The sequence below is a fragment of the Chelonoidis abingdonii genome, chromosome 4 (assembly GCF_003597395.2).
Source record: "Chelonoidis abingdonii isolate Lonesome George chromosome 4, CheloAbing_2.0, whole genome shotgun sequence".
Lineage (NCBI taxonomy): Eukaryota > Metazoa > Chordata > Testudines > Testudinidae > Chelonoidis > Chelonoidis abingdonii.
In genome coordinates this window covers 124,326,460-124,354,097 of record NC_133772.1, presented here as the reverse complement: position 1 = coordinate 124,354,097, position 27,638 = coordinate 124,326,460, and the positions used below count along the sequence as shown (strand labels likewise).

General features: G+C 43.6%; 1 protein-coding gene across 7 annotated transcripts in view; it reads left to right on the top strand.

The window, feature by feature from the left end:
• The first annotated feature begins 6,620 nt into the window (after positions 1-6,620).
• The window catches only part of ITPK1 (inositol-tetrakisphosphate 1-kinase), a 237,205-nt gene continuing 216,187 nt past the window's right edge, over positions 6,621-27,638 (top strand). For 2 of the 7 annotated variants that reach the window (XR_012655830.1, XM_075065650.1), the window contains exons 1-2: positions 6,621-7,082; positions 7,360-7,600. Coding sequence is in view for 1 of the 7 variants with exons in the window: in XM_075065650.1 (XP_074921751.1) it covers positions 7,506-7,600 (95 nt within the window). In the remaining 6 variants the exon portion in view is untranslated. Of the gene's footprint in view, positions 7,601-27,638 lie in introns of all 7 variants that reach the window. The other 5 variants (XM_075065654.1, XR_012655831.1, XM_075065652.1 and 2 more) reach the window with 5 other exon arrangements.

Here is a 27,638-nt window from a genome sequence, read left to right as displayed (position 1 = left end):
CCTGTGTTATCTACAGACTTCAGGACAGGGTTAGGTTGGGATGTTATACATCAAGGATGGGCAACCTTTGGCACGCGGCCCTCCAAGGTAAGGCCCCTGGTGGGTCCGGCCAGTTTATTTACCTGCTGCATCCACAGGTTCGGCCGATCGCAGCTCCCAATGGCTGCGGTTCGCTGCTCCAGGCCAATGGGGCTGTGGGAAGCGGCGCAGGCCGAGGGATGTGCTGACCGCCCTTCTTGGCTACATCTGGCTACATCATAGGCGGTGTCTCCCAAGGCACCTCCAGATAAGTCTGAGGGTGTCTATAAGATCTGAAGACATCTTAGCTGTTGCTCCTGGTCAAGGGCTGTGGTTACCTATGTGGTTTTCAAAGACATATTTGCCTCATTGTGGGCAGTAGGCAATCAAATCTGGGGGTTTTGTGGTGGCCTCTCTGGCAAAAATCCAGTTCAGCTCCTCATAGTAGCTCACGTACTAACAGCATTACCAGATGTCTTGTTTTTTGTCTTTGGCACATGAACCTTATAGTGATATCACTCATTCTGTAGTGTCTATGCCTCTTCCAAAATGAATGAATTAGAACATGATTAGATGCCAGATAAAATCATTTGTAAGTGGAAGCAAGGGAGTTTATGTTGAAAAAACTAGATATAACCCCCCCCCCCCAAAAAAAAAAAAACCAGAAAAAAACCAAACACTCAAACCCTTCCCTGTATGGACATGGTCTACAAGTTGTACCAATTTAACTATTTCAGCTAAATAAATAAATCACCCCATAACCAAAAATAATTAAATCAGTACAAAAACTGTGTAGACCCAATATGCATCATGTGTCCCTTGGGTTCTTCAGAGCTTGAGAGGAAACTGCAATGGCTCAAGGCAAAAGAAGATCCATGGGTGGTACCATTTTAGCTAGACTGGTGTAGCAAATCCACCCCTCTTCCCCAGAGCATCTCTCCCTTTCTTTGGACTTAAAAATAAACATCTGCAGTATAAAGCCTAGGGATTACACAGGCTGTGGTCCCTCAAAGATTTTTCAGCGAAACTAGAGACCCACTTCTACCCCTAAGAACTGATTGCCATCCATTTGTATTTTCAAGGCAGTCTTCTCAAGGAATGGGCTCAGAAACTTACTCTTTGTTTTTAGACAACGGCTGAGAGTCTCCTTCAGATTTCTTAGTTTCACAAATTAGGAAGAATGGTGGCTTTCAGAAGCCAGCTACAAATTCACTGGTCCCAGTCCTATTCCACTAGACCCTTGTGACTTGAAAATAAATAAAAATTGACATTTTATTTTATTCCATCAGTTGTATGAAATCAAAGGTCTTTTAAATAACATAAAATAATAATGAAGAAGCAAGACTATTAGCAATGAAGACCATGCCATCGCCTTCTTTCCATGCATGACAAAAGAACATGTTATGGCCTTTGCCTGTTGCTAAGGGATAGTTGAGGAAAAAATTCTTAATTCAACAGGCCAAACTCTGCCACGGTGCATTTGAATACATGCCTATTGAAATGAATGGCGATGCACCTACTTATTCCTGGGTTAATTTCAATGGCATTTCAGCCACTTTCACTACACATGGATTTGAGCCAGTAAGTGCAGAATTGGCATGTGCTCATGTATTTGTTGAATGTGATAGGAGGAGTGGCAGGACTCACAGCTAGTTTGCTTACCTGTTAGTTAACCCTCAGGCAGTCTAACAAGTGCAGAGGGGACCGACTGGTTGTTGGGGACAAGTCACCTGGTTGGCCAAACTGCCCAATTGGCAGACCAGTTCTTAAGACCAGCAGCAAGTGCTGGTTGCTCAAAGTGTTCACCTGCCACTGTGTTAGCTTCTGCTCCTGCCTTGTTCTAGCTTGGATCCTGCCCTGCTCCTGCCTTCTTTGACTCCAGGGAACTTGGTTTGGACCCAATTCTTGACTCTGGTTTGCCCTTGGGGTCTGGCATTCAGCCCAATTCTGGTTCTGACCCTTGGTTCCATTTCCTGGTGCCTAACTCCTGCTCTGGCCACTAGGTCTGGGCCGTAAGGAGAGTGGTTGGAAGGTTCCAGTTACACAAAAGAAACGTAACTGAATTATAGCCAGAGTCAAGATGAAAGGGAAGATTCTTGTGATTTCCTCAAGAGGCCATGATTTTAATTGTCCCATGCTCTTAGTCAGCATGAAGCACCTCATAATCCACACCTCACAGCAGTGGGCCAAGAGCAAGTCAACCTGATATTAAAATGTGTTCTCAGTCAGGAACTGGATACACATTATCTAGGGGCTCCATCTGGCCTCAGGTGTGGCAGTGTTGCCTGAACTGGCTTTGCAAGGTAAACAGAGTGTTGTAATGTATTTAGCAACTGATAATGCAGCAATGTATAGAGGAGGAAACAAATTCCTTGGCTATGAAGTTATTGAATGATTAGATCCAGGGAACAGGCAATTTACAAGGAAGGAATTTCCCAGGTTTATCATTCCCATGATTAAATCACTGAATGGACTTACGTCACACAATTTAACTCCTATTATTAGGAATCGTCCTCCATGTACCTGTGAAGTAATCTCCAAACAGAAAAGAAAGCAAAACAAAGAGTGAAGTGTATATAGTGACAAGAAATTGTATTTTTTATTATTCTTCAGATACTTTACTACCAGATGAAGTACTTATTATAAGTAGTGACTAATTCCAATAGTAAGCACTAGACCAGACCCTAAAATGTTATGAGTAACATAGACAAAGTTTGAGTACACCATATGATTTTGTTGTTGTTGTCGTCATTGACAATATCTTTTAAAAATTACAGTACAGTGAATATGGTTAATTTCCTAAACTGAATTACACACCATTCAACAATCAGTTAAGCAATAAGAGTTAGTAGTATGAATCCATTTTCTTTGTATTCTTTCAAATCTCATTCAATCCTAAATGCAAACTCTGACTAGGACTCATATGCAAAGGTCAAATGCTTCTCCAGAGATCTCCCCTAGCCGGCAACACTTTTCTCTTTATCCCCTCGTGCTTGTTCAGCACTAGCCTCTTCTTTTTCCCTTCACACAATCTTGTCCATTGGTGCAAGAGTTCTATAGATCCTTTGCTTCTGTTTTTATAGGGACTGCAAATGCTCAGCACCTCTGAAAACCAGGCCTCTGATGTCTGGAATAAAGTTCTTGTACCTTTCTGCCTCATCAGTTCTCCATCTGTTTTCCGAATCGGAATGAAAAGCTTAAATTTCTCACGGTAAGGAAATTCCCAAAAAAATTCTATTGGGAAAATTTACACATTTGTTTCAGTAATGTTGAATCATTTTGTTTCAATAATGTCAAAACATTCTAATGTATGGTATTCGTGTATTAAATTATATAAGCAGAAAATGAATGAATTGAAACAAAACACCGTGGCATTATCAAAGAGAAACAAGAAACTAGAAATGTCTTGTTTTGGTTTTTTTCCTGTTGACAATTTCACCAAAATGGAGGTTTCCACAAAATGTTTTGATTTCAATTAAACTGCATTTTCCAAAACTAAACTGTTCTGCTGAAAAAATGTTGATCAACTCTATTTATAACCATTAATTAACTTTGCCAAATGCTTGGGGATATCATTTGCATGAAAGATGTTCTTAAAAAATAGAAGTTGTAGAATGTTAAGGAAGTGGAAGAACACTTCAGATTGCTGACTTGTAGCTGAGTGAAAGGGATATACTCTCATTCTCCTTTTGCAGTATTTGATGTAGAAATATTATTATAATATACATTTTTCAAAAGTGCAAGCAGAGGGTATTTCCACCCTGCTCTGGATATTCACACCCTGCATAAGGTCAAACATCTCCTTTGTTTACGGTTTGTTGGATTTGGACTTTATCATTGGCATTAACAGCAGCAGATCGTAAAACAGCCTGTGCTACTCCTGGGGGAATTCTGTGTCACTGCGCAATGCAGAATTTTGCAGAAATTAATGTTGGGTGTGCAGAATTTCCTCCCCACCCCCCCAGAAATGGGCTGCAGAGATGTTGGCTGCCATGAGGGGCCGCTAGACCCCACAGAGCACAGTTTACAAATTGAAGACAAGGCTGGGAAGGAAACTGGAGGGTTCCCAGGATGCCCTGATGGAAGGAGGCAGTGGTGAAAGTCGGGGACCCAGCATTAGGCTGTTTCTCCTTCTGGATCCTTGGTCTCTGTGGAGTAAAGGGTGTGAGTGTCTGGGCCATGGGAGGATGTGGCTGAACTCTGGGAGGAGGGGGTGTAAGTTTATGGGCTGGGTGTTTGTGGCTGGGCTCTGGTGGGAGAGGATGTGAGTATCTGGGCTTGGAGGGCGTGGCTGGGCTCTGGGGGGTAGGTGGTGAAGTGTCTGGCCCCCCAGCTGGACTCTGTGGGGGAAGGGGCAGAGAAACAGGAATTGGGTTGTCACAGGGGTTTCTTTAAGATTACTCCTGAGGGAAATTTTCTGTGTGTCTGTATTGTTACAGACATACTTGCTGACAGGTGTTTTGAAATAAATTACGAGTTGAAACTGGCATGATTATATAGTATTATTTTGACAAATACATTTGCACAATTTTAAATTTTTTGGTGCAGAGTGTCCCCAGTTGTATTGTGCTTACAAGCCAGGCACAGTTTCAGTTTCCTAAGACCTTTTTATTTCTACCTCTTGTTCCCTCTGAATAGAGATTCATACCTACCTTTCTTCTAGCCTGGTGCAGTTAATAAGCCATTCTCATTATGGCTGCAATGAGTCAGCAGAGTTTACTCAACAACTTTATATATGCTGAGTCCTCTAAATCTGGTATACAGAGCATGTCACCAGAAAAGGGTTGTAGATCCTGCAAACTTGTTACAGAAAGAAAACAATTTTTATAAAAGCTGTTACACAAATATCTGTAGTGTCATGTTTTCCATCCTCAATGAGAAAAATGTGTTTTTTGGTTTAGATTTTTTTTTTCAGATTAAGGAACAAAATAAAGAGGGAAACTTTGTATTTGCTCTGTGAGAGCTCACTGTGTTTCAATCTGAAATATTCTGCATCTGAATTAAAATACAAAATGACAGGTGTCTCTATATTTAAAGGTGCGGAACATAGAAAAAGAATGACAACTAAAACTGATTGGCAAATTATTTTTCCCTCTGCCAACATATTTAAATAAAAAAAGTTTTTTGTCAAACATTTGCTTCAACATTGTTCAGGTTTTTGTTGACCACTGAAAAATTTGGGGTCTTTGATTTTTTTTCAATTAAAACTCATTTTTTAAAACTCTTTTTTGTTTCTAAAAAAATCCTGTTTAGTCCAAAAATAATTTGTTGTGTTAAAAAAATAAAATAAAAAAAAGGCAGTTTTTCTGACCAGCTCAATTGACAACTTCTCTTCCTAGGGGCTCTAGGACCTAGTGAGGTGGGAGGGTCCTAAAGCTCAGGCTGCAACCCAAGTTCAAATGTCTAAACCACAATGAAGAAGATCCTTAGCCTGAGTCAGGGGGCTCAAGCCAGCTGCAGGTTTTTAACTGCACTGTAGACATACCCTTCATGTTACATACACCATACTTGCAATGACATGCACACTGAACGATCCCTGCACCCACTGTTGATTTCAGTGGGGGGTCTGGGCAGGCATGAACCCACACAGAGCTCCATTGCAGCATTGGGGCCTTAGCTACTACTGCATTGAGAAAACTGGTGTAAGAGACAGCATTCAAACTGAAGAGGTGATAGGAGGGTTTTCCCTGCCTCTATTGAGGCTTGTTCCTATATTTGTCTAACTTCAGTCTGTGCTCAGGCCCCCCCAAAACATTCCCAAAATTAACCAAGGACCTCCTATGACTTGTGTTACACAGGAGGTCAGACTAGACAACCATTTTGGCCTAGTAATCTATGAAAATCTTAGATGGTGCTGCAATCAGAGAGGGTTTAACTGGAAATACAACATTGAATAGAATAAAAGGGGGGAGACTGTGATGCTCTTAATCTCCAGTCTTGTCTGAGATCACTTTTAAGTACAGGGAATAGTATCTTCCTGGTTTAAAAGGCAATACATGTGAAGTCCATGTTTTCTTCTTCTTTCAAATGGCAAATCTTGGGAGCAGGGCAGGGGCAAGAAGATGAGGCAGGGGATCAGCTGAAGGGGTCATCTCAGGTTTTTCATTTCCAGTCAAAGTCAGGTATTGGTGAGCGACTGGGTGAATCATCCCTCTCAGCCCTACTGCTCAGTGGTCTTTGCTGGGGTAGCTTGTATCCCTGGCTCGTAAAGATTGAATAACTCTGATCTGTATTTCTGAAGAAGAGCAGGATTTTGCCCTTCAGATAGATGCCTGCAGTTTCACCGAATGGAAAGGTAGTAAAGGCAGCTTTTCTGGGTTTTGTGTGTGAACGGGACTCCCTACCCCCCAGTCCTCTTCTCTCCCCTCCCCTGGGCTTCACATCCTTTCCTTTTACAAACGACTCCTCGTTTACCACTGGAAAACCACACTTTTCAAACCCCATTCTCCACCAGGCCCCAGGGGAGAACCCTAGCCTGGCAGGACCAGCCCTGAAAGCGGGGGAGGGTGTGTGTGCTGTGTCTTTAAGGCGCTGCAGCCCAGTGCTGCCCCCTGCAGGTCCAGCCGCAGCAGTTTTTCCTTGCCCGCCTCCTTGCCAGGGTCAGTCTGGGCAAGTTGCTGTTGCGCGGCAGAGACTAGGTAGGGCAGCCGGGTGCCGGCCGCCCCGGGCTGCTGCTTGCAAGCTCTCCTTCGGGCAGGAGGCGCAGCAGCCTGGCGCAGCCCCCGGGAGGGTGTGTCCTTGCTCGCCCACTCTCCTGCTCTGGGGGTGGAGGGAGGAGGAACCAGCAGCGGCAGGAGGAAGTGGAGGCGGCTCGGAATAGCGGGCAAATGGAGACGTGAGAGGCGGCAGCAGCAGCAGCAGCGGCAGCGGGGGAAGGAAGCGAGCTGGTCTCAGGATCCCTGGGCTTGCAGCCCGACGGCCACGGGGGCTCGCCTCGGCAGCCTGGGGCAGAAGCTTGCTCGGGGCTCCGCTGCTGCCTGGGGGGTGCTGCCTGCTCGGAGAGCTGCGGCGTTGTGCCTGCTCTGCGCGCTGCTCCATTGGCTCACGGAGGAGGATTTCAGAAGGTAGAAGCTTCCCCTCCACCAGAGGCACCTTCCCTCCCAGCCTCTTCGCTTTCCCGTTCCTGGGAGGGCCTGCAAGGGGATTGCACGCAAGTTACTGCAGCTGAGAGAGCCTGGACCCTGCCCGAGCCAGCCAAGCACGGGGTCTGTCTGGGGAATATTGCTAGCGGCTTCCTAGACAGCATCTGATTTTGTTGTTGTTGTAAGTCTCTGCTTTAAAACTAAGTGTATATGAAATATTAAAGCCCCTCCCCTGGATTTTTCTGTTTTGCACCCCAAGGACTGAATGACTTCCCTCTAGAGACGTCTTTTTTGGGGCGGAGGAAGGCACCTGAGTACCAAGCTGCTGCATCTTGTGTACAAGGCTTTTCTCTTTCCTCCTTTAAAAATAACCCTCACCCCCACTCCGCTGGAGGGTAAGGGAAGATGCAGACCTTTCTGAAAGGGAAAAGAGTTGGTTATTGGCTGAGTGAAAAGAAAATCAAGAAGCTGAATTTTCAGGCCTTTGCAGAGCTCTGCAGGTAAGGAACAAATCCTGGCGAGCTACAATCGGGGGCGGGGGGGAGGGAAGGGGATCAACTCCTCTGTCTCATTAGAACTTGACAGTCTGTCTTTTTTTTCCCCCTCTCCAAAGTCCATTTGACATTACGGCCGTCAGCCACATCTCTGGTTATCAAATTAACATGCAATTATAATATGGTATTGTTTAAGAGAAGGATGACTGCTGCTTGGAAATTGAGTCATAAATTTTAACAGCCTGGATCTAGGATTGTCATGGAAGCAATGCCTGGCATGGTGGTGATGTGAAAGCATGCTATTGACTTGAGTTTCATTGTGGACAGGGACAAAAAAGAAGTTTGGTAGCCAGGCTGCATTAAGTTGATCTTTACTGTTGTAAAAAGGTTTTCTTTAATGTTGTTTGTTATTTCCTCTACATTGCATACAAAGAGTAAGAAATCTTAAACTGTCCACGGTGTCAGTTTCCCCTGAGCTGGAAGTAGCCTGGCAGAATGGAACTGATACCCAGGCATCCATGTACCATTCTTTTGGGGAAGAGAGAGGAGCAGTGTACATTGACAGTCTTCTTGGCAGACTGCATGCATGACTTCCACCCCCTACCTATTTGGTATCCCTTGACCCCAAACCTGGTTTTCTGGCTCTAGATCTGAAGTCTCTCTGCTTCCCTTTTTCGTATGCATGGTACTGGTGCCATGGCTTTTACTATAGTATGTTGCAAACTTCTGAGAAACTGGAGTTTGAATTGTGGTTTTGTGTGTGTGGTGCGGATGAGACATAATCATGCTCTGTGACTTGCGTACATTTCTATTTGCACATCGCTCCTTGAGCTCTTCTATTTTCATGATAAAATAATCCAAATCAGACTTTTTAAAGAACTTGGTGGGATTCAAAAGAGGAGCATGATGGCTCCTGTTAATAAATTCCAAGTGGGTGGCTGGTTAATTTTCTGGGTGTCATACAACAAAATATTGGGGTTTTAGAATATTTTCAGTCCCTGTGTAAGGTTTTAATTTCCCAAGGATGTTTAGGGGATTTCTGCATTAGTGTAAATGCCTGTATTCACCTCCATTGGTGGGATGTTAGACTTTTTACTACAGGTTACTCTTTTATTTTTACAACTAATATTACATGTAGTTGCAAGGACACATGCTGTATTGCTTAATAGAATTTGTTAATAATTTGATTCTATGAGTGAACTAAGAGTAAATGTCAGATAAGAGTTTTCAACTAACTGGCAAATGAGAACGATCAGAGTTCATTATTAGACTTTCCAATTTTAAAATAACTCTTATTTAACTACTGTTCCTAAATCCACTCCATTTACACACACACTTTTAAAATGTGGTGTCATCTACTATGAAATACATATTATTAAGGGTCTTCTATTTTCTTAAAGTTGTTTGGCCAACGTCACTTATGATTAAGGAACTTTCATCACAGGCTCTTTCCGTAAAGATGAAGGGGAAGGGGAAAATGGAAAAGCAGTTTAACTGAATGACAGAAAAGTGGCATATCAGTTTGTGTTCCAATCATTCTGTACTGTATTAAAATTCACAGAAATAAGATTTTGGGTAAATTTACTGTACGTAAATCGCAAGTTCCAATTTAATATATAATTTCACTTTTTGGTCATGCAAACAAACTGCCTTATTGATGACTGATGCTGGGGGTTAGACGTGCCTAACTGACTTTCTGGTTCGTTTTGGTGCTGTACATTTTTTCCTTTGCTCACAAAAAGGATCTGATGGTTAGTGTACACCAGATTTCATAACCTAAAACTAACAGGGCTATTATGTTAGACTCCAGTCTAAACAAACATAGATTCTACTCTATTTCTTAGTGCCTGGTATCCAGCATTCTGAGTCCTCTGTGAAGGAATCCAAGTTTCTCTGCCCTCTGTTCCCCTCAAACCTTTTTGTTTCTCTTTCTGACTGATTTGTGAGTTGTTTCATTTTCCCATAGAGCACACTTGTGTTACTGTATTACGTAACACTGCTCTATAATTTCCACACTTACTGCACAATTATGTTAATGGGTGTTATTGGCACTGAAGTGCAAATTGGTCCAGAGTCTCAGAGTACAGCTGCTGAAAGGTGGTTTAGCTAAACTGGTTTTAAAAACTGGCCCATCTGTTTTTAGCCTTGTCTGTGCTAATGCTCCAACTCATTTTTAAAACCAGTTAATATTTCTGGATGGATTTTCCCAGTTTAGACAAGGCCTAGTTGGGGAAGGATGGCTCAGTGAATAAGATGCTAGGCTGTGAATTGGGAAGATCTGCATTCTTTTCCCTCTTCTACCAGAGATTTCCTGTGAGATTGTTTTTAGCAAGTCACTAGTCTCTCTCTGCCTCTATTCTCCATCTGTAAAATGGGATAGCAAGAACACTGTACCTCATGGGGTATTGAGTACATGCACAATAAAAAAATTGTGATGTACTTGCATACTGTGATAATGGGGGGGCTATATCAGTACTATAGATAGATATGGGCCTGATCCTGTGGTGAGTTCCATGTGCTCTGCACCTTTGAAATTAATGGGGCATTTCAGGCATCTACAAAGACCTCTTTCCCTCCCAAAGGAAGATGAGAGCTTTCACATAGAGCTGGTCTGTTTAGCATCAGAAAGTGAGCCAAGCACTGAGGACAGTAGTGAGGCACCAGGAGTGCCAGAACTTCCACCCAAACCAGGCTAAGTGGCGAGAACATAATAGCAAACTAGCTGTGGACCTGTCTGAGGCTGTACTCAGTGGCATGGTAGATCTTTGTTGTTTCTCTGCATGCCAAGTCACATTTGTGCATTTCAGTGTCCCTATGATGAAAGTAAGAGTGCCTGGTGCTGCTCTTCACTTTCCTCAAAAGAGAAAAGTGAATGAGAGAAGTTGTTGTGCTTCTCACACAGTAATTGTGAGAATCAATTCCTGCCAGTTTCCATCAACATAAGAAAATGGAAATGAGGGAAAATCCACTTGCTGAACACCAGTTGCAAGAACCCCTTCTGTGAAGAAACCAAACTGCTTTTCTGCGAAGAAGTCTGCGTGACAAGTGAGCCACTGATTGACAAATATGAAAAAATGAAGGCACTAGATCTTGTTTGGAGCCCCTAGGTGCTACAGTAATACAAATAATAACTAACAGTCTCCAGACTATGGATTTTTGATTCGTGTAGACAATGTCTGGATTGGTTGAATGGAGGAACGCTTCTTTTTTCCTATAGAAAACCACATGGATAAGATTTCATTATTAATATTCCACACAAAGGGGACTTTTTCATTATCTTGAGTGCTTGAATAAATCCTCCTACAGTGCATGTGTCACTTGTACTTAAGGCCATAGAAACTGGTTTCACTGGTCATCGAGCATGTTTTTGTTGCTTTAGGATAAGAATATTTTTACGGGACTAGGAAATAACAGTGGTCAGTTAGAGCATTGCACATATACATATTCCCCCGCTTCTCTGCTGTACCTGTGGTGCCTTTTTTTGTTTTTCCTCTTCAGGTAGCTGATCTGTGCGAGTCCACTTAGCTCATTGTGGCTTAAAAAAACACAATTACCCTTTCTCTCCAGTTCTTTAGAGCCTGGTTTCTGTGATCTGTGGAATTGAGCTGCCCTTTGTGCAGTTAAACCTCCCTAGTAGCATTTTATAAGCTACCAGTCTTAGCAAACCAGGATCATAAAACAGGAGTAAACACTACTGTCAGAGCTATAGATAGGTGTGTTTGTTTTTTTCTGTTCTGAACTTTTATTTGTGTTTCCTGTGTTTACTGGACTAAGCACAAGAGGCCAAATATGAGATTTGATACAGACATTTAGGAATAATTTTGTTTTGAGAATATTAAATTAAGCATATTCTTTATATAGCAAACCATTAAGTATATTTCATCTTTTTCCAGGAAGAACTTGGGATTTTCTTTAACCTCAGCTCCCCACAAAAAACTAAATACTGATTTTGTTAAATGCATGGCTTGTGCCAGTTGGCTTTACAGACTGTAGAAATAGGGTGACCAGATAGTAAGTGTGTGAAATCGGGCCGGGAGTGGGGGGTAATTGGCACCTGTATAAGAAAAAGCCCCAAATATCGGGACTGTCGCTATAAAATGGGGACGTCTGGTCACTGTATGTAGAAACTATAAAAATTAAACATAGGCATGCTGGTCAATAGCTCCAATTGTTACCTACACTGGGGTGCAATATTATATCACGAGAAGTCAATTGACAATAGCAGGGAGTAAAGCTTCGTTGTCTGCAATTCTCGCCAATAGTTGCAAGCTGTCAGGTGTTAGAAATTATACTGAAGGTAGGAGTGAACTACTGATGACCTTTTGGGGGCATGGGGGTGGAGTGCTCCTTCTTCCCGCAGGAGTGACCTTTCTTCTAGCCATGGAGAGATGGAGGTGTTCTGCCTCTTAAAACCACTGTGAACACTGGCCACAGGGAAGTGAGGGGTCACTTTCCTCCACCCCCAAAGAAAGTTTGCAGTGTGTTTGCTTCATTCTAAGATCCTAACTACTCCTTGGGATCACAGAGCACAGCCACTGGGCTGCGGGAGTGGCTCAAATAATCAATATTTTCATTACATGCCTGTGTTTAGTGGACTAATAGTAATTTACCTTAGATTAAGGAGCCAAGAGTCCTTTCTTTTCCTGGTACATCTTTTTTCCACAGAGCAGTTTGATTTGGGATGATAACAATTCTCACCTCTTTATATTGCAAAAGGTTCCTGAAAAGTAGTTCCTAGTATGTGCATATGTTAATTCCTGCATCTCTGCATCCAATTTTGTTAGCTCCTTACTAATTCAGAAATCAACACTCTTGACTTTGGGGAGGGTTTAAATGTAAGCAGTAATCTCTGAAACAGAGGTTTGATCTGAGGTGATATTTTAGGGTTGGTGTAGTTACAAGAAAACCCTGGAAAGTTAAGTGTTTGGACTGCACATTAGGAGAATGAAGATTGATACTGTATGTCCTGTGATACAGTCCAGATAATATGCTGTTCATCTGAAAACTTGACAGTTTCCTTGAAGATGACACTGAACATATCCCAGTGAAACAGTGGAGCAAGGCATCTTAAAAGTAGATGTAGAAAAAATAAGCACCTGGCTTGGATGCATCCAGTCTCTCGCTATGTGAAACAAGCACTCTTTTATTGGTGCATATTTCTTCTTATCCCCTTTATTTTTCATTCATAAAACCAGTAATCCACAATAATGGTTCCATTTGTTTGGCTGGAACTTAGTTTTATTCAGAAGGCATTTTGCCCTCTACCTGATCAGATGTAATAGCTAGAATCTTTGTAGTGCCTGATAGCTTCAAAGTACTATACAAACTTTAGCTAGTATTCATAGCACTCTAAGTTCACCTCTACCCCGATATAACGTGACCTGATATAACGCAGTAAAGCAGTGCTCTGGGGCGAGGGGGGTGCTACACACTCTGGCGGATCAAAGTAAGTTCGATATAACATGGTTTCACCTATAACACGGTAAGATTTTTTGGCTCCCGAGGACAGCGGTATATCGTGGTAGAGATGTAGTAGTATCCCCATTTTACAGCAGAGGAAAACATATTAAAGTGTGTGGTGGCTCTCTTAAGAGTCTCTCTCAAAATGACAGTTTTAGGCTTCCATTTTTGAGGTTGCTGTAACTTCAGGTTCAGTTTCCTCATCTTGCAAGTTAAAAGGTGTTTATTCCTCCTCTGGTAGATGAAAGACAAGCTGTGTTCGTGGCTCATGTAGGAGCCCCAGTAGTAATGGTTCTGCATTTGGAATCGAATGAACGATTCCTGTGAACTGAGTCAAAATAGAATCCAGCTTGCTTTCCCATAGCCACATTGGCTCTGCAGAGGTAACAGGTAGTCAGTTTATTGAGATCAGTAAAATTGGCAGCTGACTTTGAAGGTCCTTGGGATCTGATCTATAAAGTGAGAAGGGGCCACTTTTCAAGTTGTAACTGCACATTTAACTGAGTCATCGGTGCAGAGAGATCTAGAGCTTGGAAGCAGGGTCAGCTCACAGAAAGGTGCTGAATTTCACCCCAGAAGGGACAATTTGAAATGACAGTTTGATCTTTATTGATCTAGTGTCGCATAGTTAAGAATAGCACTTGATTCATGCTGACTTCTGAATTGGTAACTTGAAAGCCCTCAGGGAACAGGGATGTCTCCCCCTTTTATTATAGCCCTTGCAGGTTCTTGTTCCTCCTGTTCAACAAGGAACCTCCTTCTACTATTTCCCAAACACACACCAGTTCTGCACACTCATCCTGGTCCTGTTCTCCATGCATTCCCTTGTGGCACTGAGCCCCTCCCGCTCCAGCTGTCAAACAAAAGAATTTGAGACAGGTGGGGCCGGGGTGGAGGATAGGAGAAGGTGGAACACTGTATGCTTGCCCTTGCAAATGGTATGTTCCAATGGACTGTGCCCAAGAACTCTGGGTCCCACACCTTTGCTCAGTCTATTAGACTATCTATGGTTTGGGGGGTGGGGGAGTTGGGAGAGGTTTCCTTTGACAGAGTGCTGTCAGGCTAAAAAACAATATTTTAAAGAGGCCTTACCTCTGCTGGACATTTGGGTGCTAAGCAATAAGAGTATATCTTTTAAAATGTGTAAAAACAAGCGTTTCTTTCTTCAGTCTAGAAAAGCCATGTTAAAATGTCAATTTCCTAGTGAAAGTCTCCTTACTAATTATGTCCATAGTATCTTGAAGATTTTTTTTTTTTTTAAATAAGTTTGGGCCATACTACAGAATAATGAAGGCCAGAAGCTGTTTCTCTCTGGATCAGTTTCACTCCATATGGAACCCTTTGGACTTTGATGAGCAAGATCATTGTTATAAAGATAATGATGATGATTTAAACCTATTGTGTTACAATCTAATTGGTGAGCTAACGTATAAGGCCTATGTGTACACTACACAAATGGTTCTCAACAGGGGGTCCACGGGGCCTTGCGGCTAAAACCCGGAGTCCGAGCCTCTGCACCTCTTGCGAGCCAGTAGCTGTGGGGTTGAAGCCCCGGTCCCTGGTGCTCCCTGCCTGGTTGAAGCTGGGAACAGCAGGGCTGAATTCTGGAGCCCTGAGCCTCAGTGCTCCCCACAGGACAGAACACCTGAACCCATGCGTAGAGTTGAGGGGACACCCCCCACCCCCCGCAACTACAGTGCAAGAGCAGGGCAGTCCTGGAGCAGTTCCAACCCTCCCCCCACCTCCTTCTCTCCCTGCCCCCTGGCCATCCGAGGTGGGAAGCTAGAGGGACAGCTGCTGCTCTAGCTGGTGCCGTGGAGCAGGCAGCCGCAGCGTTCTCTTGTCTCCTGCTGGTACAGGGGGTTGAAGCTGCTCCTCAGCTCCCAGTGCTCTTTGCTCATGCATGCAGTAAGAGCTGCCTTGTGGGGGGGTGGGGGAGGACCTGGCTCCATGGCTGGCAGAGCCCTTGGGGAACAGGGACCGCAGGGGAGCCCTCCTGGCACACAGCTCCTAGCTACCCCTCTTCCTTCACTCTGAGCTATCCCCCTGTCCGCACACAGCCTCTAGCTACCTCCTCCCTGTCTGCACCCTGAGCTATCCCCCATCTGCACACAGCCCCTCGCTACTGCCTCCTTGCAACCTGAGCTACCCCGTCCTCACACAGCCCCTAGCTATACCCTGTGTTTGCGCCCTGAGCTACCCCTCCATCCGCACAGCCCCTAGCTACTCCCTCGTCTGCACAGCCCCTAGCTACTCCCTCCCTGCACTCTGAGCTATCCCCCCCGCACCCTGAGCTACTCCCGCCATCCGCACACAGCCCCGAGCTACTCTCTCCCTGTCCGTCTGCACCCTGAGCTACTCCCCCGTCCGCACACAGCCCCTAGCTACTCCCTCCCTGCCTGTCTGTACCCTGAGCTACCCATCTGTCTATGCACAGCCCCAAGCTACTCCTTGTTTGTACCCTGAGCTATTTTCAAACTTTTTGAGCTGAGCCCCCCTACCTTTGAGTTACAATTTTTGGTTGTGTGTGCAAACCCCCACCCCACAACCCAGACAGGTGGGTGGAGGTGGCACTCTCTCCCCAGACCCACCGTGCGGAGCTGGCTCAAGCCCCACTGGCCCCTGCCCACCCAAAATAGAAGTCAAACTACATGTATGCTCAAGCTCCCAGCCCTGAGGCCCCCCCCTCCGCTGGACCCTGGAGTTTTTAATAGCATGTTGTGGGTGCCTCAGAAAGAAAAAGGTTGAGAACTGCTATACTACACAACCTCACTTCCTAGAAGAGTGTTAGAATGGAGAGGCCAGTGAGGTTGTAACACTGAGGTTTTTAATGTTGACACTGTGTTCCTTTATCTTCAGTGGAAACGGTATTTGGCAACAGCTTTTTGATTTCATGTTGGCTCATAATTCCCCTGACAGTTACAACACCTCTGAAATTAAGGAGATTGGGGAGAGGGAGAGGGAAAATTAACTTCCTCAGCTTTGATTTTGAGAAGCCACTAGTGTCTAATGTTCCCAACTCGCTCTATGTATTTAACAAGCACTAAAATGGCAGAGCATATTGAGAATTGAATGACTTAGTGACTTATCCTTGGCAGTGGTTGGCCAGCAAGCTGTTGAGGCTGTGCAACACTGGGATTAGCTGTGTGTCGATAGTTGGTGGGTCCATTTTAGTCTGAAAACTAAAGGTATTTATGCATAAAAATACATGATATCCAGTGCAGCGATAGCTAATTGTTAGCACCTTTCACTCAAGGATTTTAAAATGCTTTACACATGTTGGAGTAAACTTCACAGCAAAAATATTATGCCTGGTTGTGGGGGGGAGAGAGAGAGATGACTGAGACACAGAGAAGCTGAGTCCAGGACACAGTATAATTTAGGGCTTATCTACAAGGAGCAGCAACATGCAGTAGGGAGGGTGTAATTTCTAATCCTCACTACCATGTTATGTTGTATTTGGCCCACATGGACCCCGCTAGTGTGTGCTAAAAGTTCTTTAGAGTGCTTTAATGTGATATAACAATACTACATTAAATAGTACAGACACTTTTTTTCCCCCCTTTTTTAGTTCAGCATAGTAATGAAACTGCTGCATTTGAGTATATAGTGATATTTACTCCCTGCCTCACCTTGCTAAAGGTATCTGCAAGTTGAGATTATCAGTTAATAGCTAACTGAACAAATGGTGTGTGTGTGCAGAACAGCACTGGACAGAAATGATGGTATCATAAGTGTTCTTTTGCAATTGGCCAGCCTCATCCCAACCACAGTGATAAAATGCTTTGTGTCTCACTGTGCCACTCGTAAGTGACTTCTACTGTTACAAGAACCAATATCCTAGTTCAGTTTATTCTTTATCTTGTCAGCATGGTTTCGTTACAAGGTCATAAAGTGACAAGTGTTCAGATGGGAAGGCCATGATATATAATCGGCTTCAGCACTATATAAGGAACATATTATTCAGCAATATATTAACAAATCCAGCAATTAGTACAATGATGACACTTAAATTTAATAGCTGTACTGTTTTAAATGTGTTTCAGTGAGACTTTGTAGTATTTCCCTTTAATGTTTCTAGGTTAAAACATATGAGATGTATGTAAATCATAATGGATCTTACTCTTGTTTGTATTGCAGTAGCTCCTGGATGCTTCAGTCAGGGCCCCACTGTACATGTACATCACAAAAAGACAGTCCCTGCTCCAAAGGTTTTACAATCTTAAAACCAATCCTGCAAGCAGGGCACAACTACTCCCATGTGGAGGCCTGTTAGGTTAGTGTAGCTCTGCATTGGTGCAGCAGTCTGTCCACCAGTTCGCATTTGAAGGATCAGGGCCTAAGTATCTGACAAGAGAACACATGGCCACAACAAATAGATGGGGTGAGAGAGAGCACAAACTACTAGTGAAATTAGTGATAGGTGGAGTAAGCAAAGGTAATAGAACATCAGAAGCCCAGCCGCTTTTGGGTGTTTTGTAGGCATCATGGAGAGGTGAGAGATTGGAAGGATATCAGGTGTGTTCTTGTCCCGTCTTTGTCTTGGTCCTTGGTCTTGCTATGATCTTTTTTTTTTTGTTTTTTTTTAAAGGAAAGTATATATTATTTTACAAGGAATTCTGAAGTTGCTTCCATTTGGCAGGGTTCAACATGTAACCAGTTTTAATATTTTTTAAATGGTTATAAACACTTCTTATGTTAAAAACATTTTTTGATGAATGAAAAATGTTAATTAGCTTTTTAGTTAAAAAGGTTACAAAATAATCCAACAGATTCTCAAACACTTTTTTCAGGAAAAAGTTTTTCTCCCCCCAGCAGATATGGCCTGTTTTAAAAGAAAAGTCAGCCAGCCTGTCTTTATCCTTGTACTAAACAACCATCATATTTTGCATATCCTAGAACAGCAGTAGGGGCTGTTGTGTAAAACACACGCAAATTTTAGTGTAAGACAGAAAAGAGCCAGGACTCCTGAGATACAGTTTCTTGGCTAGGTTTAGTTGATTATGGTAGTTAATCGTGGCTTTCACAGAGCAAAGTACAGGATAATACAAGAGCAGCGTGTACCTTTCTGTAGTCCAGGAAGTGCAACTCTTGTTTCAACTCCAAACAAAATCTGTGTTTGTCCTGTTGACTAATATTGAGAATGAGCAGTCTCTTTTGTTTTCTGTTAGTTTGCAGTGCCGGTTTGGTGCAATGTTTAGTCATGAGAGCTTCCAGGTCCTTGCACTGTAGTCACTCAAATAAACTTTGGTTGCTAAAGAAAACCACAGACTTCAATGTGTTTAGGTCTGGCTGGAAGATAAGAATTCCATTTTGTGAAAAATTTCAGGGTTTTGACATTTGGTTCTGTTTGGCATTGTGGTCTTTCAAAATTTTTTTTTATTTAAAAAACAATCATCCCTCCTTCAACCCCTCTTGAACAATAGCTAATAGTCTGTTGGTTAGGGCACTTCCCTGGGATGTGTGAAACCCAGGTTCAAGTCTCTCCGCACTGACTGATTCAGACCAAAGACTTGAATCTGGTTGTCACAGATGTGCTCTGACCACTGGATTACTGGGTTATTCTGTTTTCCCCTCTTTGTTTATCTCTCTTCCTGATGAAAGTTTTGTCAAAACGGATATATTTCTGCAAAAACTTTTGGTTTTGACAAATTTGAATTTTCTGGTGAGGAAAAATTGTCTCAATTTCAGATCAGCTCTAGTTTGCACAATGAACATATGGCTAAAAATGTTCTGAGACTGCTTTGCAAGAGTAAGAGAGAAAGAGAAAATGCAAGCACACTGACCTAAAGTTGCTGTTTCATCTAGACACTGCATGTAGTTTTACATGTGTACTGATAATCAAATTCAGTGCTTGCATACCATTTCCCTCTTCTTTTTCAAGGTGTGTGATGATGCACCTTTGTATCTGGGGTTAGTGTCCAGTATAGAACAGGTTACTGGTAATCATGTTCTGAGACATCTTGGGTAGAGAAGGGAAGGCTCTGGTACTTGTACCATCTGTGTATAATGTTTTTTCTCCCTCCAAAAAATTTCTTTGGGGCCTGCTGGCCCTACACATAGGTTAGCAATAGAATTAGTTGGGGAAAATCGTGCTGGAGGGAGAAACTCATGAATATTTTTCTCACAATTTTCCCAATTTATATGCTGTATTCAAAAATTTTAAAAAACGCAACTACTCTAATTATGGTTTAAAAAAATAGGGTGCTGTTAGGTGGGAAAACATAATACTTCAGCAAGGTTTTTCCCCTTATTCTTGTCCTCTCTGTTCTGAATTACATTCTGGGCTGTGAGCTCCGAGGATCTGTTTGTGAGGGAGTTAGCGTGTGGAGTTCTCTCCACGAAAATGTGGGTAAAGGGTGAGTGGAAATCCTTGCTGGCTAGCTGATTTAGCAAGAGATCAAAACAATTAAGTGTGTTTAAACTGTCAGCACAGTGAAAATAACTCTTTTTTTAAACAAAAAAAAAAAAAAAAAAAAAAGCTCTCTAGCTTGTTTCCCTTCTAATTCCTCTGCTGGAGGAGCTCTAGTATAGCTCCAGGATTTGTGTAGCACACAGAGGTTCAGTGATCTCAACTGCCCTGCTGCTTAGGGGCAGTGGAACTGTCCTCAGCAATGGGGAAGCTCATGTGTTTGGGGACAGGGCTTTCTTGAGGACAAGCTCAAAACTCCGGAACTCATTTATGTAGGAGCCTTGGCACTTTCTAGTCCGAATGTAAAAATGAGGGCACCTCCTTTGCCCTCATTTCTCTCAAAGTCACTCTCATAAGATATCACTTTGTATGGATAGGTAATCAAAACCAAACAGATCCTAACATACAACTTCATACATCTATCCTAGGAGAAGGGGCACTGGAGTGGAGAGGAAACCTTACTTCATTGATGTTTGTCAGCTTGTATGTTTTTTAACCTGGAAGTGCACTTGGGTGTTATGTTGATGGGCGTGGTGTAAGTACCTGCATTGGATAGAACTTGAGTCTTCCATGTGGCAATATCCTGATGCTATGATGCTGGCATGACCTGGAAGTGATCATGTGAGAAATAAGTATGATCGTCTTGGTGTTTTATTCTAATCTGCATATTAAAACAAGAAAAAATGTTTTGAGCAAAACTATGTGCTGTCAGGTGTTATGTTTCCCCTTGTAAACATACACATGAAAATGAAACATGTAATGGCATGTTGACATTAAATGGTTATTTTAAAATTAAATACTTGTATAATACCTCAGTATGTGCTGTGGGGACCACAAGGTCCCTGCGCATAAGTTTTCTTCCCACTGTATGCTCTTTGTGCTACTGTGGACAGCAGTTTCCTCAGCAGCCTGGCACCCCATGTTTGCTCACAATGAGCATTGTTTGGGAGGCGGGCACAGTATACTTTTGTTCTGATTTGATCTCTCTCTTTTGTACAATCAGTTAACATGTCACTTTACTTAATCCCACTCCTTGTTGACAATTTTTCACCTGCCGTTAAAATAGCAGTAAATGATCATGACTCTAACTGCAAGAGATTAGAGACAAAACTTTGTTTCAGTGTTTGCTTTGTGCTTTTGTCACAGCTTTTTGTATAGTCAGTTACATTGCTTCTCTTCTATTTTTGGTGTCTCCTCTTAGTATGGGTATTTCTCAAAAAATACGGAAGGCAAAGAAAACATGGGGAAATGTAATTGTGAAATCATAACATTTGGCAGGGGGACTCAAGGATAGGTGTAACTATTTCTAATTCATTTTAAGACTGAAACTACTTTTACCTATGTTTAAAAAGTTTTTAAACTGACTAAATTACAAATTGATACCATTCCTTTGAGTGAGAAGCGCTCTGTGTTAGCAAGCTTCATGGTGAAACTCATCTAGTTTTTTTTTAAACTATTGCAGTTACCATAATTAATAATCTCTATTGTTGTTAATGATGCTGTGCATCTTAAAAGGAAGGTGTGGTCCAGTGGTTTGAGCAAAGGATTAGAAGATGAAGTCTTGAGTTCTAAACCCAGCCTTGCAATTGACTTCTCTTGGGCAAGTCGCTTACCTTCCTGTCCGTTTCTCTGTATGTAAAGTGAGGATCCAGTCTGTCTGGAGGTGCTGTTGTGCAGATTGATTAGATATTTGTAAAGTAGTTTGGACTTGAAGAGTGCTAAGTATTTCTATTATCAAAGCACAGTACAAAGGCTAATCCTTACTTTTTGGATTTAGAGTCCAGTCCAGCACCCACTGACGTCAATGGAAGACTTTGCATTGACTTCACTGGGAACTCTGTATGCATTTCTCTCTCATACACACCCAGAAGACACCTCCTCCCCATCTTTTATTAATGGAGAATCTGAGACACGGTGGAGTGGTAGGAAGTGATTTTTCATGACCACACGCAATTGGTGACAGGGACGTGGCTGGGATTAGAAATGAGAACTGTCTCCCTTCCATGCTAGTTGCACTAAGTCCTGGCTGCCTGTGTTAGTGATTTATATGTTTAAACAGGAACTTGGCCCTGTTTCAAATTAATATTGTTACTGTGGCAGGTTGTCATTGAGCTGTGCTACTAGGATCCCCTTTTAAGCACATTCTGAATACGTTTGGCCCGGGGAAATACTCTGTATAGTAATCTCAAAAAATGTTTTTGTGGCATCAAGTACAGTACTCACATTTCCTATCTTTTGGCACTCCTGCCTCCTTTTCTTATGCTGAGTGATTTTTGTGTGTGTGTGTGTGAGAGATACGCACAACACTGTGTTCTTACACTGTGGTGTCTGCTGCCCTTAGTGAGGGGTTTTAGCAGGGGATTGTCATTCCTAGAAGCACAAACAGTGCTTTTAAACTTTTTTTCTTTTAAATCAAAGTAAATTGCCGTTTGTAGACAGCATTTTCCTTTTTGTGGCGCAACCTAATAGCACTATTAACACATTGCAATGAGAGAGGGATCTGGGTGCAGTGTTTTCAGCTAAAGCACGTATTGTTCAATCTTGAATAATGTCTTGAAACTGTGAAGCCCTGCATCTGTGTGGGTGTCTTTAGCTGGCAGTAGGGTTGCAGGAGATAATTATTGGAGCCTTTTATGAAGGCAGAGTGACTAGGGGCTGCCATATGCTAGCCTGATCTCCTTTGCAGTTGCAAAAGCTTAAGAGTTCATTTCCTTTTCTTTTACTTCCCTCTAACAGAGCCAGCTGCCTTCTGAGCACCCCCTCATGGCGAGGGGCACTCTGCTGTGTTCTGCCTCTGTTTTGCCCTTCTTCAGGTCTTCTTTATCCCCCATCCCCGCAGTCTCTCTCATCCAATTGCAGCCCTTTTCGGGTTCAGTTTTTTTGGTTTTAATTACCACAAAGTTGTAAAACGCAACCAATCCAACAAAAATGTTCCACCCAGCCATAAGCTAGGCCTAGCCCTTTTTTCCTGAGGTACTCGCTCTTCCTGGTCTCTGACCAGTGGGAGAAGATGTAAGGCCTGGCCTGCCTTCTTCTAAAGGAAGAACAAAACTTTCAACTGGGTCTTCTTACCCTCCCCCAACTCCCTTCCTTGAGCACTCTACGAGAACCTCTCTCCTTGCAGCTTCCTTTTGCAGTTACCCTTCTAGCTCTGCCCTCACTGAAATGCCCCCGACCCTTTCTAGCCAAAGTGCAGCCCTGTGATTAAAATAAGAGCTCCATAATTGGCTCAGTTTGGACAACTGCTCTGGCGCAGGGAAGCTGCTTTTATTTTAATCACAGGGGCCTGCCACCCTGTGACATTCCCCCTATACATTTCATCTGCATGTGAAAATCGTTTGCCCCTGAGAATGTCACAAAATTAAATTGTTTACTCAAAATGTCTATCGTGAATGCCTACACTAGCCCAGGAGAGCTCTGAAACATTCCTTCGAGCAAGCCCGGAAGAGTGGGAGCTCTATCTCTTCATCTGAACTGTAAATGCAAAGTTCACCCACAGAGTTTGCTAGGCACTATGCCCAGACAGTTTTAAAATTAGACTAAAATCCTGCATTGTTGTATCCTGGAACCAACATGGCTATTAGAGAGTCAAGGTAGGTGAAGTAATATGTATTACCTCATCCATCTGGTCTCAGAAAAATCCTATACATTTATAAATGTGCTGTGAACAATTTCAATCTCTTGGGAATATTTGGAATGTCCTTCCCATGTTCACAGATATTTTAAGCATTACTTCCACTGAAATGAAGTGGACCTCAGAATGAGGATAGGTGGCAGAGGAAGGGCTTGTGGTGGATGCACAGGACTGGGAGTCAGAACTGGGGTGTGGAGGGAGTCTATTCTTGGCTCTGTCATAGGCTTTATTGTCTTTTAGGCAAGTTAGTTAATCTTTTTCTACCATTGGATGTCTCTCCATAGGGGATTTAATCTGAAGCTCTTTGATGCATGTCAGGTAATAGTGTGCACATGTAATGCCTGTTCTATTTTCGATTTACATGGCGTCTGTTTGCTGTGCACTGAAGGATAGCGCTTTCCAGTGCCATCCCAGGGTTCTTTGCTTCACGGCTGAGCAGTGGGTGGACAGGGATTGTCACTGTGAATTGTGGAAAGCCCAGGAGATTCAATTAAAAAAAAAAATCCTGTGTTTCCACTGTCTCTGCGCCATATTTCCTTTCTGGGCTGTCATGCGCCAATTTTTAAATTGCTGTTGACCAGCATGGATCCAACAATTCTTCACGCTGCTATGGCGACGAGAGCGAATACACACAGGCTGCTTGGGTTGTATTGCAGCACTTAGAACTGGATGGATTCTGCATTGGACTTTGCCTGTTCCACCACCAAACGTGATGCAGGAGCAGGAGAATATTCTATGGCAGCAACAACAGAAGGGTGTTCTGCAACTGGTGGCAGCAGGACGAGGTGGACCAGTTTCTGGATCACCTACGCAGCGTTCAGTGCCACTTCTGGGTCTGGGAAACCAGTGTGTGTTGGCGGGAATGGATTGTTCTGTTGAGCTATGCTAATCAGCAGTGGTAAGAAACCTTCAGGGTGGGGAGGGCTATTTTTAGTTGTTGTTTTTGTTAAGATTTAGGCAGAACTGACCAGGAGCTGCAGTGGGAGCAGACCAACATGCAGTGCTCCATACCATGAAGCAACAGGTCACCGTGGCAGTCTGGAAGCTTGCCAACCCAGAATGTTACCAGTCTGTGGCCAACCAATTTGGAGTGGGGAGATCAGCTGCTGGGGTTATTCTCATGCAGGTCTGCTATGCTGTTGAACTGGTGCTGTCTAACTGGGTCATGAAGCTGGGTATTGCTCAAGAGACTGTTGATGGTTTTGGATGCATGGGGTGCCCAAGCTGCACTGGGGCAATTGATGGAATCCATGTACCTATTATTCCGCCCACTCCTCCCCAGGATGCAGAATTTATAAACAGAAAGGTACATTTCTTCATGGTGCTGCAAGGACTTCTGGGTCACTGTGACAGGATTACAAACATAAATGCAGAGGGCTCTGGGAGGGTCCATGATGCTGGGACCTTTTTAAATGAATGGAGAAAAAACTGTTTGCCCCCAGGAGAGCTGTGGACATTAATGGTGTGGAGGTTGTTCCGGTTATTCTGGGAGACCTGGCTTATCCACTGATGCCCTAGCCTAGATAATGAAGCCATATGCTGGCCACTTAGACAGAAGGAAGGAATATGTTAACTATCACCTGAATCACTGTAGAATGATAGTCAAATGTGCACATGGCCATTTGAAAGGCAGATGGTGCTGCTTCTAGAATAGGTTGGAGGCAGCAGAAAAAAATGTTCCAACCAATATAACTGCATGTTGTGTTTTGTACAGTATTTGAGAGCAAGGGGGAGAGTCTTACTGACAGGTGGGCAACTGAGGTGTGGAGACTTGTCCGGAGGCTTGAGCAGCCAGCAAGGCATCCCAAGGAGAGCACACACATCCCATGGGAATGCTGTCAAGGATGGCCTCTTGTTTGTATTTTAAGTCACATGACTGAATGTGTTAGCCCATCTTGGGGGTGTTGAGCTGCAATATCCTAGCGCTCGCAATGTCTGCGTGTGGGTAGTTGAAGTTTAATGTTCCGTATGTGCTTTTGTCAAAACCTTATCAGTGTTTTCAGTCTTATTTAAAGGATTTTCTGTGCAAAATGTGATGACTCAGAATGGATGTATTGTAAATGATTTTATTATGGAAGAACAATTAAAAAAAATAACAAAGTTTTAAGGCAGCCAGAAATACTATCTTTGGTTGGTTAAATGGTTTTTTCTAAACACAATCTTCTTAAAAGTTTGTGTGTAGTTGGTCACTTTAATTTCTGCAACAGTGCAAACAAAGTTCAAAGTGCAACAGCAAGAACACTTTAAATACACAACAGTTTTGTTGTGGGAGGGTGGGAGGGGGAGGGAGGGATTGTATAAAGTTACAGGTGAATATATGCCTTGTCTCTGTCTCCTCTTACTGGCATAGGCTCTGGGACTGAATGCCTCAGCTCAAAATTCTCAGGGAGGGTTGCAGGGCTCAAAAGAGCTAGTCTCCCAGGTGCAAGTGTCTTCTCAGATCTTACCTCTGCGCACCGAAGTGAATGGGTTCTGCTGGAAGCACCACTGCAGGGATGCAGAGGGTAGGAGTGGCTTCTGTCTCAGTAGCCAGCATTGTCCAGGGGCTGAAGGACAGGACTGGGTCCCAAATTATGGGCCTGCAAGGCCTGCTTGCTTAGCAGGAGGGCATTCTGGCTTAGGGTAGTGTCTGAGTTGCCTCTGCATCTGTGTCTTTTCCCGTGCTCTCCTTCACCATGACAATACTGTTCTTGTCCACAGTGACACTTTCCCTGGCCACTGTGATTTATCCTTGGCAGCTGCAAGGATCTTATGTATGTCTTTCTACCTCTGGGTCTTAATGTACAGCCTAGTTTTCCTCTGTGACTCTGCCATGAGTTCTGCAAAATATTGTCCCAAGTCCTCCTTTTCTGCATCTCAGGTTGTCCGACCTGTCAGCAGTAGGTAGAGGCCTGTCCTTGACTATCTGGTCTGGCTGTTGCAGGTGCTATGGGAATAGTCACCAGATTTGCCCATTTCTTTGGGGAATGCTCATTTATTAGTTACTCTTTGGAGCGGGGGTTTCTGTAATTCTATCAATGTACTGCTTGTGTCACTTGTGTTTTCATATGGAGCTCTACCGCTCCCTTCTGCAAGTCCTCTCCTAATGGAGCTACCCTGCAGGACCTAGGTTCCCCAGGGCTGAGTTCCTCCAGAACCAGATGAACACACATTAACAGAACAAGTCTGAGCGGAACGGGTCAATCAGCACTTTCAAGCTCACCTCTTATATGTCCCTGGACTCAGTGGGCTAGGCCAAGCAGCAACCCTTATATGCCCAAGTTCAGCGCATCCCTATTCCCACTTTAACGTTACAGTTATACTAGTAGTAACCCACTTGATGAGCAAACCCCAGGGCCGGCTCCAGGCACCAGCATTCCAAGCTGGTGCTTGGGGCGGCAGTCTGCAAGGGGCTGGAGTCCCTGTTGTTTTGCCTCCAAGCAGTGTGCTGAATTGCTGCCGCAGGCGGCGGGGGCAGTCCCTGTGCCCTTAGGCAGCAGGTGCGTTCCGCAGTGGTGGCAGTTCGGCAGCGGCTTTTATGTTTAGCTGTCCGCGGCGGCTTCAGCTAAACATAGAAGCTGCTGCTGAATTGCCGCCGCTGCGGAAACGCACCTGCTGCCCTAAGGGCATACGGACTGCCCCCGCCGTCTGTGGCGGCAATTCGGTGCGCTGCTTGAGGCGGCGAAACTGTAGAGCTGGCTCTGGCAAACTCCACAGTATTTTGGGGCGCTAGAGGGATCTTTAGCTTTAGCAAAAGAAGCATTGCTGTAGAGTAAATGGGGAAGCTAAAAATACAAAAGAGTAAATTTCAGAGAGGGAGGGAAGCAACCAGCGTAACCATAAAAGTTATTTATTGAATAATAGTGATAACTACACAAAGAGAGCCTAAAACAACATAACAGTTACATTATTTAAGGTTAATACCTGAGGTAGAAAAGAAAATAGAGAGAGAGGGAGGGATCTCACCCACTCCATGAAGCTTGAACTGGTTGGGGTTCCCAGGTGATGGTGGGAGTAGCTCAGGGTCCTGAGTGCTGGAGACATGCAGAACCCTCAGCACAATCAGTCAGGAGAAGATGAAATCTCAGTGGAACTGATGCAGAGTTTGGGTCCATGCAACAGAACGCTCACTTGAACATAGGTAGTGGTTTTGGTAGAGAAACAACAGTGGTTCAAGGGAGAACACTAGATTTGTTTATAGGTAAACTGATGACTCAAGGGTTTTCTTTAGACTAGACAATAGGAGCTGATCACTCTTGGCTATGGGTGATGTTCCTTCCAGGGAGCTCACAATGCAGTTAGGTTGCTTCAGTATTTTGGATGTCTATCAAGGATTTATTACTAGAATTGGTCTAATAACTGCTGAGCTGGGTGTGCGTGCATATTCACTAACATCTGGAGTGGGGATCCCCCATGATGCAGTGCTTCCCTGCTTTTCTTGTCCCAGAGTTCAGGGTGGTTCTTCCTTGGAATCTCTGTTCTCCTTTCTGTATGCTAATGGAGATGCCTCCCTGTCCTGTCTTTGATGCAGATGAGGCTAGGGGAGTTGCCTTAATCTC